Here is a 15,520-nt window from a genome sequence, read left to right as displayed (position 1 = left end):
AATGACGCATTATAACTTTGTAACTGGTTCTAAACTATCGGAACAATGGAAATACTTCTCCGACGAGCATAAAAGTGTATCCAGAGAAGAAAAACATTATAATAAATCTGATCATGTTTTGACTTTTATGCATTCTGATCACATGACATGTGAAAAAGTTCTAGCCAGCATGAAGAATAAAAAGTTCAAATTTTCTTTGTATAGAACCAAGCTGCTCGTTGCTTCGCGAACGTGACATCAGACTATTGAATCCAATTTCTATCCGAAGCTTTTTCACGTTTAACTTTTCGTAAAGAAGAATTTAAGTCTTTAAAACCCGTTCACAACCCTTTTAAATAATCTAAATACATCCATGAAAAGAAGAATTTAAGTCTTTAAAACCCGTTCACAACCCTTTTAAATTATCTAAATACATCCATGGAAAGAAGAATTTCAGTCTTTAAAACCCGTTCACAACCCTTTTAAATGAATCTACACATCGGTCAAAACATCCACGAAACGCGTGTTAAAATCGATAAGCAATTGAAAACTTGGATTGTGCTAATTGTTAAAATCACAACAAAAATGAGTGGACGTGTCCAGTGACCAATGTGTACTGCCCGTTATCAACACCGCACAAGTACATTGACGTTGATAACACTAAGTTTTATAGGAAGGTGGCCGCGTCAATCACTGCTGTATTTTGAAAAAAAAACAAGAACACATTTTTATCATTTTGGCCATAAAACTCGCCTCTTCAAACATCGGACATCCATCTTGTCAAAAAAAAACAACAACTCACAAACCTGGGACTTCCTTGAAGACTTTTCTTGAAGTCCCAGGTTTGAGATTTTTTGACAAGTTGAGAGTCATTTTAATCGTTCGATATTTGCAGAACGAGTTTTCTGGACAAAATTTTAAAAACGTATTTATTTCTTTTCAGATATTTCAGAATAGGACTAATAGAATTAATGACAGCTAGGTAGAGAGACTTAAACATACGTAGTAATATCGATATCAATGGTAAATTGGTTGTGAGATGATAACGATAACGACAAATGGCTACGTCCAGTCATTTTTGTTTTGCGACTATGTGGTCTACTGGTAGTACGCTCGCCTTCGGGTTGGAAGGTCCTGGGTTCAAGTCTCGAACGGCTCATACTTGATTGAGTCCTTGGAACAGGCTCTTTGCTCACATTTTCTCGCCGTACTCAGGTGTAAAATGAGTACCTGGCCGTTTACAGAGCGTTTACTCTGCCCAAAATATGTTTTTTGTAATACCAACTAACAGGCGTCATGTCCCGTCCTACATGTTAAGTGTTGCTGTTGGCTAGCACTTTGAGCACGTTTAGTGGATATTGCGCTATATCAAAGCTTATCTTATTTTCTTGTCTAAATATATGCTGGTCGTCAATAAAGATCATCTATCTTCACTCTTTTACGTTCCGTGATACTAAGAATATGGATATACATCCTGTTATTGAAATAGTTATGTTACCTTTATGAAATCTTTTCATTACTACTCGTAGTACTCCGAAGGCGTACTTACGGGTAAAGTTGCTAGGAAGAAAAGAAGAGGGAGACAGGGGATAGATTACATTGACAATCTGAACAGATGGATTAGTGGAGGAGGAACAGGAATCGAGCTATTGAGAAGATCTGAGGACAGATATGGTTGGAGGGACATGGTCGCCGATGTCTGCAACAGGCCTGGCACTTGATGAGGTGACTCCGAAGGACTGGTTACATACACATTCCACATGATTTAGGAACCAAAAGAGTGGGGGCAAACCCACACCGGAGACGCACTCCGACGAGTGTCTGTCATCTTCCGGATAAAGACGTCGGGCACGGACAAAATACTAAGAATAAAGAGAAGAGCCGCTAGACCTACCCATGTCAAGCACCACCGACGTCCTCTGCAATTATTTTTCGAGCTTTGTATGGGTAGTAGGTAGGTCTAGCGGCTTTTCTCTTTATTCTTAGTATTTTATTCGTGACCGACGTCTTTATCCGGAAGACAGCAGAGGACGACAGTGCCGGGTCATCGGAGTCAGTCTCCGGTTTGGGTTAGCCCTAGAAGGTTTGATGTCACGATTTTTCTTCACATTTCAATCAACGAAGACAATAATGTCACGTTGTACGAGATCTAACTAGAGTCTATATTTTTACAGACCTACAACGGTCTAGGTACTGCACGATACTTTTTTTTTCAAATTTAATTAATTGCACACCTTTTATAAATATTTATTGTTCTATTTTAACTCGTGCTTTCTTACCAAAGACCATTCTATTTCCCGTTCCATCAAATGGTTTGTTTACTCTCACATCTTTCATTCGTCTTTCATGTTTCATTTATCACATTTTGTTGATAAAGTGGAAACCCTAAACGTCCACATAATCAGTCCGTTGAATAAATAGAAGCTTTCATTTCTTTTCCTATTGTTGTAAATAGCAATGTAAGCTTCAATTTAATATACGAAAACAGATAACATGGACGTTTCGGGTTGCCCCTTTATCAACAAAACAGGATGAATGAAAAACCACAGACGATTTGTTTTATTTGTGTTTTGAAAGAAATCCAATGAGTCTCAGAGATACAAACCGACAAAGAGCGGCTCGTTTTTTATTGGTGACGACCTGATATATAGGTCTGACATCAGTACCCAATTATTACGGGCCTAGTTTAACATTGTTTTAATGTTTTCAGTCATTTTGTGATATTTCTATTAGAACAATGAGCCCATAATGATTTCGGTTATCAAATCTGCAAATAAGTGCACTTAGTTTCTGGCCAATTACTAAGCAAGCAAAAAATAAAAATCCAAACAATAACCCCCCCGTGCGTCAGCGGCGTTGAGAACATCATCAAATTGGACCAAATGAGTGAGTGGTCGATAACGAATTAAGGAACAAAATTATAGCAACAAAAATTCCAAAAGCTGTCACGGCTGTAACAGCATGTGACCCACCGCCTGAAAATGCTAGTTATTATATAATAATAATAATAATAATAATAATAATAATAATAATAATAATAATAATAATAATAATAATAATAATAATAATAATAATAATAATAATATAATAATAATAATAATAATAATAATAATAATAATAATAATAATAATATAATTATATAATAATTTATTATATTATTATTATTATTATTATTATTATTATTATTATTATTATTATTATTATATACTTTATTCATTCCAAAAAATGGAAATTGGTTAACAGACTGGGATGCATAAAAATTAATCAATAAAACGTTAAGAATTTATGGCGACAATGTATGTATGTATGTATGTATGTATGTATGTATGTATGTATGTATGTATGTATGTATGTATGTATGTATGTATGTATGTATGTATGTATGTTTAGTATGTTATGTATGTATGTATGTATGTATGTAGTAGTACTGTACGTATGTATGTATGTATGTATGTATGTATGTATGTATGTATGTATTATATTATGATGTATGTATATAATACATATATAATTGTATGATGATATATACATATATATATATATATATATATATATATATATTATATATATAATAATATATATATATATATATGTATGTATATATATATATATATATATATATAATATATATATATATATATATATATATATATATATATATATATCAATTATGCAAGTGAAATAAGTTGTCCCTATGACTCCTAGTTGAATTTATTTGTAAATGCATAAAAATGTATAAATATAGAATTAAGAATTAAATAAAAATAAAAAAATAAAATTCCCTTTATTCATCCCATAGGGGAAATTTTTCTCTAGAGTCTATTCCAATGGAAGACTGGAATAACCCAGGCGTCAGCCGCAATGCAGCGCCGCAAATTGAGCTAGGACGAGGTAACTTGCTCAAAGCCACACAGCGCAGCGGCGGGTGATCGACCTCGGTACCTTCCGGGTACGAAGCAAAGACCGGATCGCTGAGCCACGCTGCCCCATAAATTAATAGCGACACTTTATATATTAATTTGATATATTGAGATAGATTATTCTTATGGCCTCTCGTCCGGACTTGTGTGTATATATATTTTTTTTAATAGATAGTATTTAGTTGCGCATTAAAAATTCGAACACGATGTAGTAAGAATGAATTAAGGTGAGGTATATATATATATATATATATATATATATATATATATATATATATATATATATAATATATATATATAATATATATATATGTGTGTGTGTGTGTGTGTGTGTGTGTATGTATGTATAATATTTGGGTAACTATTTACTCCAACAGTTCTGTTTCATGCTCATTGGGAAATCTACCACTCCTTAATGTTAAAGCCGACAAATTTCTCATTCGTCTGTAGCGTTTCATTCATTGTGTTTTGTTAACAAAAGAGAAATCCGAAACATCCACATTATCTATCTTCGTTGAATAAATTAAAGCTTCTATTTCATTTCTTGTTGTTACTTATACCCACTCAGCACCTTCAAAATAACATCAATCTTTCTTTTCTACTTCCAGCCCATAGAATTAACGCACAGTGTACTCGTTTTCCCCCCATCCACAATAATAATGGCAGAGGAGCCCTGATGTCACACCTTCTATTGTTCCGGTTCGAAATTCCTTGGCAGTATGTTACCAGACCTTCGGGGAACTAATAATAAAAAGGTTACATATTGAAACCCTAAGGTGGCGTAGCTATTTTAATAGTATAATAATGTAAAAGCTCCCACAGGAAAGATAGAAGGTAAAAAAAAAGTACAGGTAGACCTAGAAAAACATATTTGAATAGTTTGAGCAGCTGGGTGACAAAGAAAGAGAAGAGTAATATTAATTTTTTTGAGAGGTGAATGGCGTACCGATGTCTGGCACTTGGTACTTGAAGAAGAAGAAGAATGTATAGGCAGATTCTTATGACTACCTTACTGACGACCAGGATATATTTAGGCTAGAAAATAAGAAGCCATCACTCTGAGATCAGATGATCAGTTGCACAAGGGATATGTATCCAGTCCTCCATAGGACTAACTTCACACTTTCATTATTTGGACATCATACTTTTGTTCCCTATTCGTCAATGTAAAAAACTTGACAACTAGGCAAGCATGCAGCAGCTGGAGCTTCAAACTTCTCTTCTCCTCCACACCAGTGGAGATTGAAACGACCGGACGCTTGGGTTCAATTTGATGAAGCTTTGGCCTGAGAAGAAGAAGGAGAAGAAGAAGAAGAAGAAGAAGAAGAAGAAGAAGAAGAAGAAGAAGAAGAAGAAGAAGAAGAAGAAGAAGAAGAAGAAGAAGAAGAAGAAGAAGAAGAAGAAGACGACGACGAAGAAGAAGCCTTCTCAAACCATCCGGAGGCCCTCAGAGTTGTCCGAAGCTTTCCAGAAGCCGTCCGGAGTTGGTGGGAGGGGTGGGGGGGGGGGGGGGGGGGCTTCCGACTCCGTGTGCTGTCTTTTCTGTCTAAAAGTCAAAACATGATCATATTTATAATGTATTTCTCCTCTGGATGCACTTTTATGCTCGTCGGAGAAGTATTTCATAAGGACGTCCGCCATTGTTCCGATGGTTTAGAACCAGTTACTAAGTTACTATGCGACATTATGAGGGAAGTGACGTCACGACTGTTGAACCCTATTGGCATGCTCAGAGCAATATCCGTCTCAAACGGGTTACTGGATTGCTGTTTACTTTAGTTTATTCTCTATATTAAATAGAACACGCGGAGAGCTTCGCTATTTTTGTTATTTTAGGGATTAGTAGGATAAACGTATTGTCCTCTCAACGGTGAAGGCTCGCTTAAAACTTTTGTAATTCACTCGATTAATTTCTCTTCAACGATGAATTAGCTTGAACGGGGCAACGTGGCTCGGCGGTACGGTCTTTGCTTCGTACCCGAAAGGTACCGTGTTCGATCACCCGCCGCTGCTCTGTGTGGCACCCGAGAGGTACCGAGTTCGATCACCCGCCGCTGCTCTGTGTGGCCTTGAGCAAGTCATCTCGCTCTAGCTCAGTTTGCGGCGCTGCACTGCGGCTGACGCTTGGGATATGCCAGACCCTAGACCCTAGACCCCTATGGGATGAATAAAGGGAATTTCATTTTAATAATTTTATTATTTATCTCATTTACGAAAAGATGATAATTGCCGGGATTTGATGACCCCGTTTCTCGCTATTACAAGTAAAAAACAATTTTTTATATGCAAAATTGAAATAATAGCTTTCATATAGAAACAATTACAAGATAGATCATAATGAAAAAAGAATACCCACACATTTTGAATGAATCTCACCACATGCCGTGGAGCGGTTTTTGTAACCAAATTATAACCAGATGCGTCATTATTTAAGCAATCTGACGACTCTTGCTTCGGACAACTACATAAAAGTAACGATACCGATACTATTTGCTCTTCATCCATATTGAATACTCAACTTCACACTTTAATGGAAACTAAAACCGCTGCAATTTGTGGGTGAATTATTGAATGCATTGAAAGGAACTGATACGTTCAATATTGGGTGTGTATAGAACGAAATATTAAGTGTGTTACATAATGACACGTTTGATAACGCAGGCGTGTGATGAAACCATGTACGCGATACGTGATTATCTTAATTTTTTGCAAGATATCGGCGCAAGATAATAGAACTCCAGCAATAAAAAATAAAAGGTGGGAACCCCGCTTCCCGAACACATTGGCCAAAATATGACCTGAAGTATATTAGCCAACGTAAGACACTTATATTAGCACTTAAGTGTTTCTTTGTGTTATTCTAAAGATAATCCAACTCTGGCTAAAAGATAACAATACGAGAAAATTCTTGTTTTCTATCTAGGTTTAAAAAAAACAAACAAAAAAAAAACAACAACAACAAACAAAACAAAACAAAACAAAACAAAAACACCAAAAAAAAACAACAAAAACAGAAAAACAAAACAAAACAAAACAAAGCAAACAAACGAATAGAACTATATGAGCTTGTTATATTTTGCTGGACAAAAAATCGAAGGTTCCGTAAATATTAATACTCACACTCAAACTTCAAAATATTAGAAACAATTGGTAATTGGATTCAATAGTCTGTAGTCACGTCGCCCGGCAACGGAGAGCAGCGTGGTTCTAAACAAGAACTTTTCATATGTCATGTGATCAGGATGTATAAAAGTCAAAACATGATCATATATATAATGTTTTTCTCCTCTGGATACACTTTTATGCTCGTTGGAGAAATATTTCATAAGGGCGTCCGCCATTGTTCCGATAGTTTAGAGCCAGTTACTAAGTTATCCAGCGTCATTACGAGGGAAGTGACGTCATGACTGTTGGAGAGTATTCTTATGTGGTCGTTCACTGACCACTGGAGTGACTCTGCACGCGAAAAAGTGACAACCACATAGTATACGAGTGACCGGAATGATGCTTCAGCATTAAAAAACTTAGTTCTATAGCAACTGTTATCGGAGAGGACCATGGCCTCGTTAGGGTGTAAACTGAGTATATTCATCTTCGTTGAGGCTATGTGGACTTGTGGTATGACACTCGCTTTCTGATCGGAAGGTCCTGGGTTCGAGCCTCGCTCGGCGCATAGTTGAGTCCTTGGAAAAGACTCTTTACTCACATTCTCTTACCGTACTCAGGTGTAAAATGAGTACCTGGCCGTCAACAGCGTTGTCTCTGTCGAGAAAAAAAATAGTATCATGGCCTAATAGGCATCATGCCTCGTTCTACATGTTACGTGTTGCTGTTGGTCAGGGATCCCTTGTAAAGCGCTTTGAGCACGTTTAGTGAATATTGCTCTATATAAAAGCTCAAGCTCAAGTTTGTTCAATAGCTCAACCAATGGATTGCATGTTGCCTTGAGCAATGGTAACGAAAAATCACCAGTCGATGTAATAACATCAAATGACCTCAAATCAGGGGCGTGGCTATATTGGTTGATTTGGTGCCTGGCACCGCATCCATCTTTTAAAAATGGATTACAGCATTAAAAAATAATAATAAAATAACTGAGAAATGGTATATTCCGCCTCTTACTTATTTCAGTTAGACTTTTCTTTAATCTTTTTTCTTTATTTTGTATTTACAAAAATACCATGTTTTAAGTCATTTTCTTCTGATTCTGGCACCAACTTATACTGTAAGCACGCCACGCCACTGCTCACAATGTAGCTCCTGGTGTCGAACTATAAGTTTACGAAGGCTGCACTTAGAGTCACTTCTATCGTTGACAGAAACATGACATACAAATATTCACCGCGACAAATGTTATGTTTTGTTAATAACAAACAAAATACAGGAAATCCAATACCACTACAAGATACTAAATAACACCTTAACACGTAGACAATATTACCTACTTGGAAGTTACCTAAACAAGTCATCACACTGGGACCAGTACCTCAAAAAACATATTATGGCAAAAGCTAAGAAACCATTGGCTTCCTGAGACGAAACCTTTCCCTATATATGGCAATTGGCAGTAAAAAAAAACCACATATGCTTAGCATGCCTTGATTAGGCGTAAACTAGAAAATGCATGTCTCACACCAACAAGCCACCACCAATAAGATGGAACAAGTGAAATAAAAATTTTAAAAAACTACGCGATTTGTCACCAATACTCTTCAACAGTCGTCACGTCACTTCCTTCCTAATGACGCATGGTAACTTAATGACACTGGCTCTAAACTATCGGAACAATGGCGGACGCCCGTATGAATTATTTCTCCGACGAGCATAAAGAGGGAAAAAACACATAAATTTGATCATGTTTTGACTTTTACACATTCTGTTCACAAGGCATATGAAAAGTTCTAGCCAGCATGAAGAATAAAAAGTAATGATTTTCTTTGTTTGCATAATTTAAAAGGAAAAGGCTCTTTACTCACACTCTCTAATCGTACTCAGGTGTAAAATCAATACCTGGCCATTAACAGATCGTCTCTGTCGGAAAAGATTGTAATATCGCCTAACAGGTGTTATGTCTCGTTATACATGTTACGTGCTGTTGTTGGTCATGGATCATTTGTAAAGCGCTTTGAGCAAGTTTAGTAGCTATTGCGCTAGATAGAAAAAGCTCAAAAGCTCAAACCCAAGGGACTCATGCATGAGAATGGCAATTTGTCATATGAGAGGGAAATATAACGGTCAATTTGCCAAACTAAAACAAAATGCATAATAACAAACTGCTACAGTATCATAGTTAATTATATATTGCTATTACTACTACTACTACTACTAGAGTCTAGTAACTAGTACTGCCCATCCATTCCTATCATAGGACATAAATTTACTTTTTCTATACATTTTAGAGATTATTGTCATTTCAACAAAACAATTTTAAAGGCCTACAATATTACTCATACTGCCTCCTACATCAAGAGATTGTAACGACTCAGGGTTAGACTGCGTTAATTCAATTTAATTATTATTAATCATATGGAAAATTTAAAACAAATACATAGTACGACCATCCAGGACAGGGTTATTTCAGTAACTAACTTAATACACAAACAACGTCTGACGATGGTTCTAAGTTACAAAAAGTGCTAATACGTTTCGCAGTCAACATTCACACTCACATGCAAAACGTGCACAACACAAGATGCGTACCGCTAGAAAGAATCCTAACATAATTAAACACAGCCGAACAATTCCAATAGACTATATTTCAATAAATGTTACAGAGATTATTACAAACCTATGACCACATAATAATAATAATAATAATAATAATAATAATAATAATAATAATAATAATAATAATAATAATAATAATAATAATAATAATAATAATAATAATCATAATAATAATCATAATGGTCTCTATGGACGCTTTCCGTGAATGTGTGCGTCACTTCGTGCACTGGATACGACTACCACCCAACCAGGTCTCAATAAGCTCCCTTGAGTACGCCGACGACGCTAGCCTCCTAGATGAAAACGTCCAAGACGCATCAGAACGTATAACATCCATTGCAACAGGTTCGCGAGAAGATGCAGCTATGGATTTCTCAATTCCAAAAACCAAAGCTCTGCACAACCACGATGAAATCAGAGTCTCAGGAACAACAGATGACGACATTGCAGATATTATGGGATTTAAATACATATGCCCTTCCTGTGAACGAGACTTTCCAAACAAGAGAGGCTTTGCTAATCATCAAGGCTGGTGGTGCGATGGTGGAAAGAATGTAAAATCGCGCAAAGGATCCCTCGCGGACCTAATTGTCCAAAAACAAAAACGCAAAGACAAGGAAAACGAACGTCTTCGTGTCACTATCGAGGGTGTACAATTGGACAATGTCTACTCCTTTGAATAATAATAATAATAATAATATAATATAATAATAATAATAATAAATAATAATAATAATAATATAATAATAATAATAATAATAATAATAAAAATAACAATAAATATAAAATAACAATAAATAATAATTAATAATTATTAATTATTATTAATATTATTATTATTATTATTATTATTATTATTATTATATATTATTATCATCATCACAATGTATAATATAATAATAATAAATAATAATAATAATAATAATAATAATAAATAATAATAATAATAATAATAATAATAATGATGATGATGATGATGATGATAATGATGATGATGATGATGATGATGATGATGATGATGATGATGATGATGATGATGATGATGATGATGATGATGATAACAACAATAATAATAACGTTTATAGATCGCCAATCTCTCCCTAACGTGTTCAATATTTTCGCATATTTCATTGGTGTGAAATTAGGTGTAAAAGTTAAAAGACAGCTGGTTGGTAATTCCGCACGAATACAAATCCAACTTTTTTTTTCTCTTTTTGAGGGGTCAAATTGTCCTTCAAGCAGATGGAGAAAAATACAAATTAAGGTGAATAGAAGTAATACTACCATACAATCTGTCACTAAATATCTAATATATAAAGGAGGGGTTGAATAAACGTATTATTTCCTTTCTTTGCATTTATTAAATTCCTTATATTTATATCGCGCAAAATAACACAAACTCGCAACCTGGTACTGTTATTGGGCACGATAAAAATAATCGTTTAATAAATACAAACAAATGAAAGAATTGTATATTATTATTAATTATGTGTTAACGTGTTTTGTGTAAGGCTATTCTAACTGTTTTATTTTGAAGTATTTTAACGTGGGATTAATTACCCATCAAATGTGCCACACCCTGCCTTTAAATAAAACGTTATTACCATCTGTCAGGTCGCCATTCTCTTAACCCATATCTATAATAGGGTGTAAGAGGCACCAGGTGGCATTTACATCACAGGGGACTTACTTGACTTTTCTTCCACCTGACGTATACATATATGCAGGTCTGACATCCGAATCCACTTATGGGTCTAGTTTAACATTGTTGTAATGGACAATATTTTAGGTCATTTTATTTTTTAGATTTCCATTACAACAATGAGCCCATAAGGAATTAGATATCAGACCTGCAAATAAGTGCACATCAATTCCAACCCGTTCATTGGAAAACCCTATCATTTCTTAATATATACGTAAATACATTGAATAAAAAAATATTCAACGCTTACAGAATATTTGCGCACATTTTATTGGCTTACAATATGGGGCAAAAGACAGCTGATTGGCAATCAAAAATAACATTTTGGTGCGCATGAATCGAGGCGACCAAAAGAGATAGGCAGAGCCACCGCGCATGACCCACTTTCTCTGCTGGGCTTAGTTCTGCGCACAGACGACCGCTCGAACCAACTCTCTCTCTCTCGTGTCTATTAGTTGTTCGCCCATCTCTCTCTCTCTCTCTCTCTCTCTCTCTTCTCTCTCTCTCTCTCTCTCTCTCTCTCTCTCTCTCTCTCTCTCTCTCTCTCTCTCTCTATATATATATATATATATATATATATATATATATATATATATATATATATATATATATCGTTTAGTAATTGTTCGTTTTCTCTCTCTTCTCTCTCTCTCTCTCTCTCTCTCTCTCTCTCTCTCTCTCTCTCTCCTCTTCGCAGTCTTTTATAGTTCATCTCCCCCTCTATCTTTCATTTAGTTATGCCGGACCAAAAAAGAAATCAAATGGAAAGAAGAAGAGGGGGGGGGGGGGGGAGGGGAGGGGAAGAAAGAAAGTAAGGAGGCAAGTGATGTTTCAATATTTTCACTTCATAACGGTAATACAGTCATTGCCGATTAATTTGATGATGAAAAAATGAATGATGCAACTTTGATTAATACCGTGATTAAATGAATGGTTAGAATTTTGGAGGGGGGTATCTGATGATGATGATGATGATGATGATGATGATGATGATGATGATGGAATGATGATGATGATGATGATGATGATGATGGTGATGAGGTGAAGGGGATGGAGGTTGATGAAAAGGAGGAGATGAGAAGGAGAATTGTATTGATGGTGTTAAATATGGTAACTTACAATTTCTAGCAAGATGATGTTGATGTTGATTGAGAGGTGAGCTTTTTTTTAAGAATTAAGATAAATAGACAGAGACGCCAATTTTAAATTTGGCTCACAGGAGTTTCAGACACCACTCGTAGGAATTTCAATGCCGAAAGAGGAATTTCCGCACACAAGAAAAGGAATTGGAATGGTATTTGGCATTGTGTTTACATATTGTATAGTTCTAAATAGATAACTGATTAGAATTATACTATGATACATAAACACATTGCCAAATACAATCCCAAAGTTTCCTTATTTCAAATGAAGTAAAGCACCAAAATCAAATGGTAGAGATTGTAGTACTGGTGGTAGTGAGGATGATGTGGTGTTGGTGGTTGTAGAAATAGTGGTAGTGATGATGAGGATGTGATAGTGGTTATTGTTGTGGTAGTAGTGGTAGTAATGATGATGTGGTGGTGGTGGTGGTTGTAGTAGCAGTGGTAGTGATGATGATGTGGTGGTGGTGGTAGTGATGAAGATGAGGTGGTGGTTGTAGTAGTGGTGGGAGTGATGATGTGGTAGTGATGATGATGTGGTAGCTGTTGTAGTAGTATTAGTGGTAGTGATGATGATGTGGTGGTTGTAGTAGTAGTGGTAGTGATGATGTGGTGGTAGTGGTTGTAGTAGTAGTTGTAATGATGAGTGGTGGTGGTGCTTGTAGTAGTAGTGGTAATGATGATGTGGTGGTGATGGTTGTAGTAGTAGTGGTAATGATGTGGTGGTGGTGGTTGTAGTAGAAGTGGTAGTGATGATGTGGTGGTGGTGGTTGTAGTAGTAGTGGTAGTGATGATGATGTGCTAGTGGTGGTTGTAATAGTAGTGGTAGTTGCAGTGATGATGATGTAGTGGTGGTGGTTGTTGTAGTAGTAGTGGTAGTGATGATGTGGTATTGGTGGTAGTTGTAGCAGTAGTGGTAGTGATGATGATGTGGTGGTGGTGATTGTAGTAGTAGTGGTAGTGATGATGATGTGGCGGTGGTGGGGTAGTAGTAGTGGTAGTGATGATGTGGTGGTAGTGGTTGTGAGTATGTTGTAATATTGTGTAGTGATGTAATGAGTGGTGGTTGTAGTAGTAGTGGTATGAGATGTTGGTGTAGTGGTTGTGTAGTAGTGTAATGATGATGTGTGTGGTGGTGCTTGTAGTAGTAGTGGTAATGATGATGTGGTGGTGATGGTTGTAGTAGTAGTGGTAATGATGTGTGGTGTGTGGTGTTGTAGTAGTAGTGGTAGTGATGATGTGTGGTGGTGGGTTGTAGTAGTAGTGGTAGTGATGATGATGTGCTAGTGGTGGTTGTATAGTAGTGGTAGTTGCAGTGATGATGATTTGTTAGTGGTGTGTGGTAGTGTGTAGTTAGTGTTAGTGATGATGATGTGGTGGTGGTGATTGTAGTAGTAGTGGTAGTGATGATGATGTGGCGGTGGTGGGGTAGTAGTAGTGGTAGTGATGATGTGGTGGTAGTGGTTGTAGTAGTAGTGTTAGTAATGATGTGGTGGTAGTGGTTGTAGTAGTAGTTGTATGATGATGTGGTGGTGGTGCTTGTAGTAGTAGTGTAATGATGATGTGGTGGTGATGGTTGTAGTAGTAGTGGTAATGATGTGTGGTGGTGGTTGTAGTGGTAGTGATGATGATGTGCTAGTGGTGGTTGTAATAGTAGTGGTAGTTGCAGTGATGATGATGTAGTGGTGGTGGTTGTTGTAGTAGTAGTTGTAGTGATGATGTGGTGTTGGTGGTAGTTGTAGTAGTAGTGGTAGTGATGATGATGTGGTGGTGGTGATTGTAGTAGTAGTGGTAGTGATGATGATGTGGCGGGTGGGGTAGTAGTAGTGTAGTGATAATGTGGTGTCGTGGTTGTAGTAGTAGAGGTAGTGATGATGATGTGGTGGTGGTGGTTGTAGTGAGTGATGATGATGTGGTGGTGTGGTTAATAGTGATGGTAGTTGTGGTAGTGGTAGTGATGAGATGTGGTGGTGGTTGTAGTAGTAGTGGTAGTGATGATGATTGTGGTGGTGGTTGCAGTAGTAGTGGTAGTGATGATGGTTATAATTCTAGTGGCAGTGATGATGATGTGGTGGTTGGAAGGGGGGGGGGGGTGTCCTTGGAAGAATTTGACCTCACCGGAATTTGACGGCAGTTGCCCGGAACCCGGAATTTTTTGCTCCAGACCAGAGTTTTTTCAGGTGAAACCGGAGTTTTGGCATCACTGAATAGACTATCAATGACAATTTCATTTTGATGTGTACAAGTACAAGATCATCCGGTTTTGTTTTGACTCAAGGCAACAGTTCAAGGTTTCGCTCGACGGCAGATGATGGCTTAGATGACACTATAGTTTTTAAATTACCTTTAAATTATTTTTCAATTGCTAAATTAGATTTTAAAAGTACACACAACAAACATCATGGTGGGATTGGCAATCACAATGAATATATATCCATGAACAGAAATAATAACAAACGACGCGATAAATTCATTGTATCAACAGGTAATCCAGCGTAACTGTGGTGTGTAATGTGTACACACAAACTTTGTTGACAATCAAATAGGTCGCGGGGTTTTAAATTTTAAGCCCAGCTGAGAACTCGCGCAATTCGGTTGGACAGGCCCGATACTATTTTTAGAAGGCCCTGGCATGAATATAAATCGTTATTCTGTTTTTGGCCAAATTGTCATTCAGGCAGATGTAGAAAACTACAAATGACGAGCTACTCATTCGCACGTTCCCGTCAAAACATGACCTATTTTTAAAAAATAATTAGATGAAAATGACCCGAACTATGCTGCCTTAGGCTTTATAACAACAAGCAATAATCATGTTATATAATTATTTCGCATTTTTACTTTCAAATAATGTAAATATTAATTTATTACTTATCTGTTTTGCAATCTTTTCAATTTTCAATTTATAGTGACAGTTTTAACTATTTTACAGTGTTGAAATTATTTATATTTTAAAGCGCGGCACTGGTTGTAGAGCTGCTCCTTTTATATATACCTACATCCTATTTCCATTAGATTTTTATCTTATTGTGTAAATGATAACACGTCTG

General features: G+C 36.3%; 1 protein-coding gene across 2 annotated transcripts in view; it reads right to left on the bottom strand.

Annotated features, from left to right (window-relative positions):
• Nucleotides 1–15,208, bottom strand: part of LOC144957798 (putative methyltransferase-like protein 24) — a 30,356-nt gene extending 15,148 nt beyond the window's left edge. The window contains exon 1 of one of the 2 annotated variants that reach the window (XM_078889229.1): nt 14,589–15,208. In XM_078889229.1, the coding sequence (XP_078745355.1) occupies nt 14,589–14,701 (113 nt within the window). In that variant the 5' untranslated portion in view covers nt 14,702–15,208. Of the gene's footprint in view, nt 1–6,255; nt 6,479–14,588 lie in introns of those variants that run through there. The other variant, XM_078889228.1, reaches the window with a different exon arrangement.
• Nucleotides 15,209–15,520: the final 312 nt, after the last annotated feature.

This window comes from Berghia stephanieae, chromosome 12 (assembly GCF_034508935.2).
Source record: "Berghia stephanieae isolate SIO BIC M18660-M18661 chromosome 12, UCSD_Bste_1.3, whole genome shotgun sequence".
In the NCBI taxonomy this organism is placed as follows: domain Eukaryota; kingdom Metazoa; phylum Mollusca; class Gastropoda; order Nudibranchia; family Aeolidiidae; genus Berghia; species Berghia stephanieae.
The sequence above is the reverse complement of the archived record's forward strand: the minus strand, read 5'-3'. Positions and strand labels throughout refer to the sequence as shown.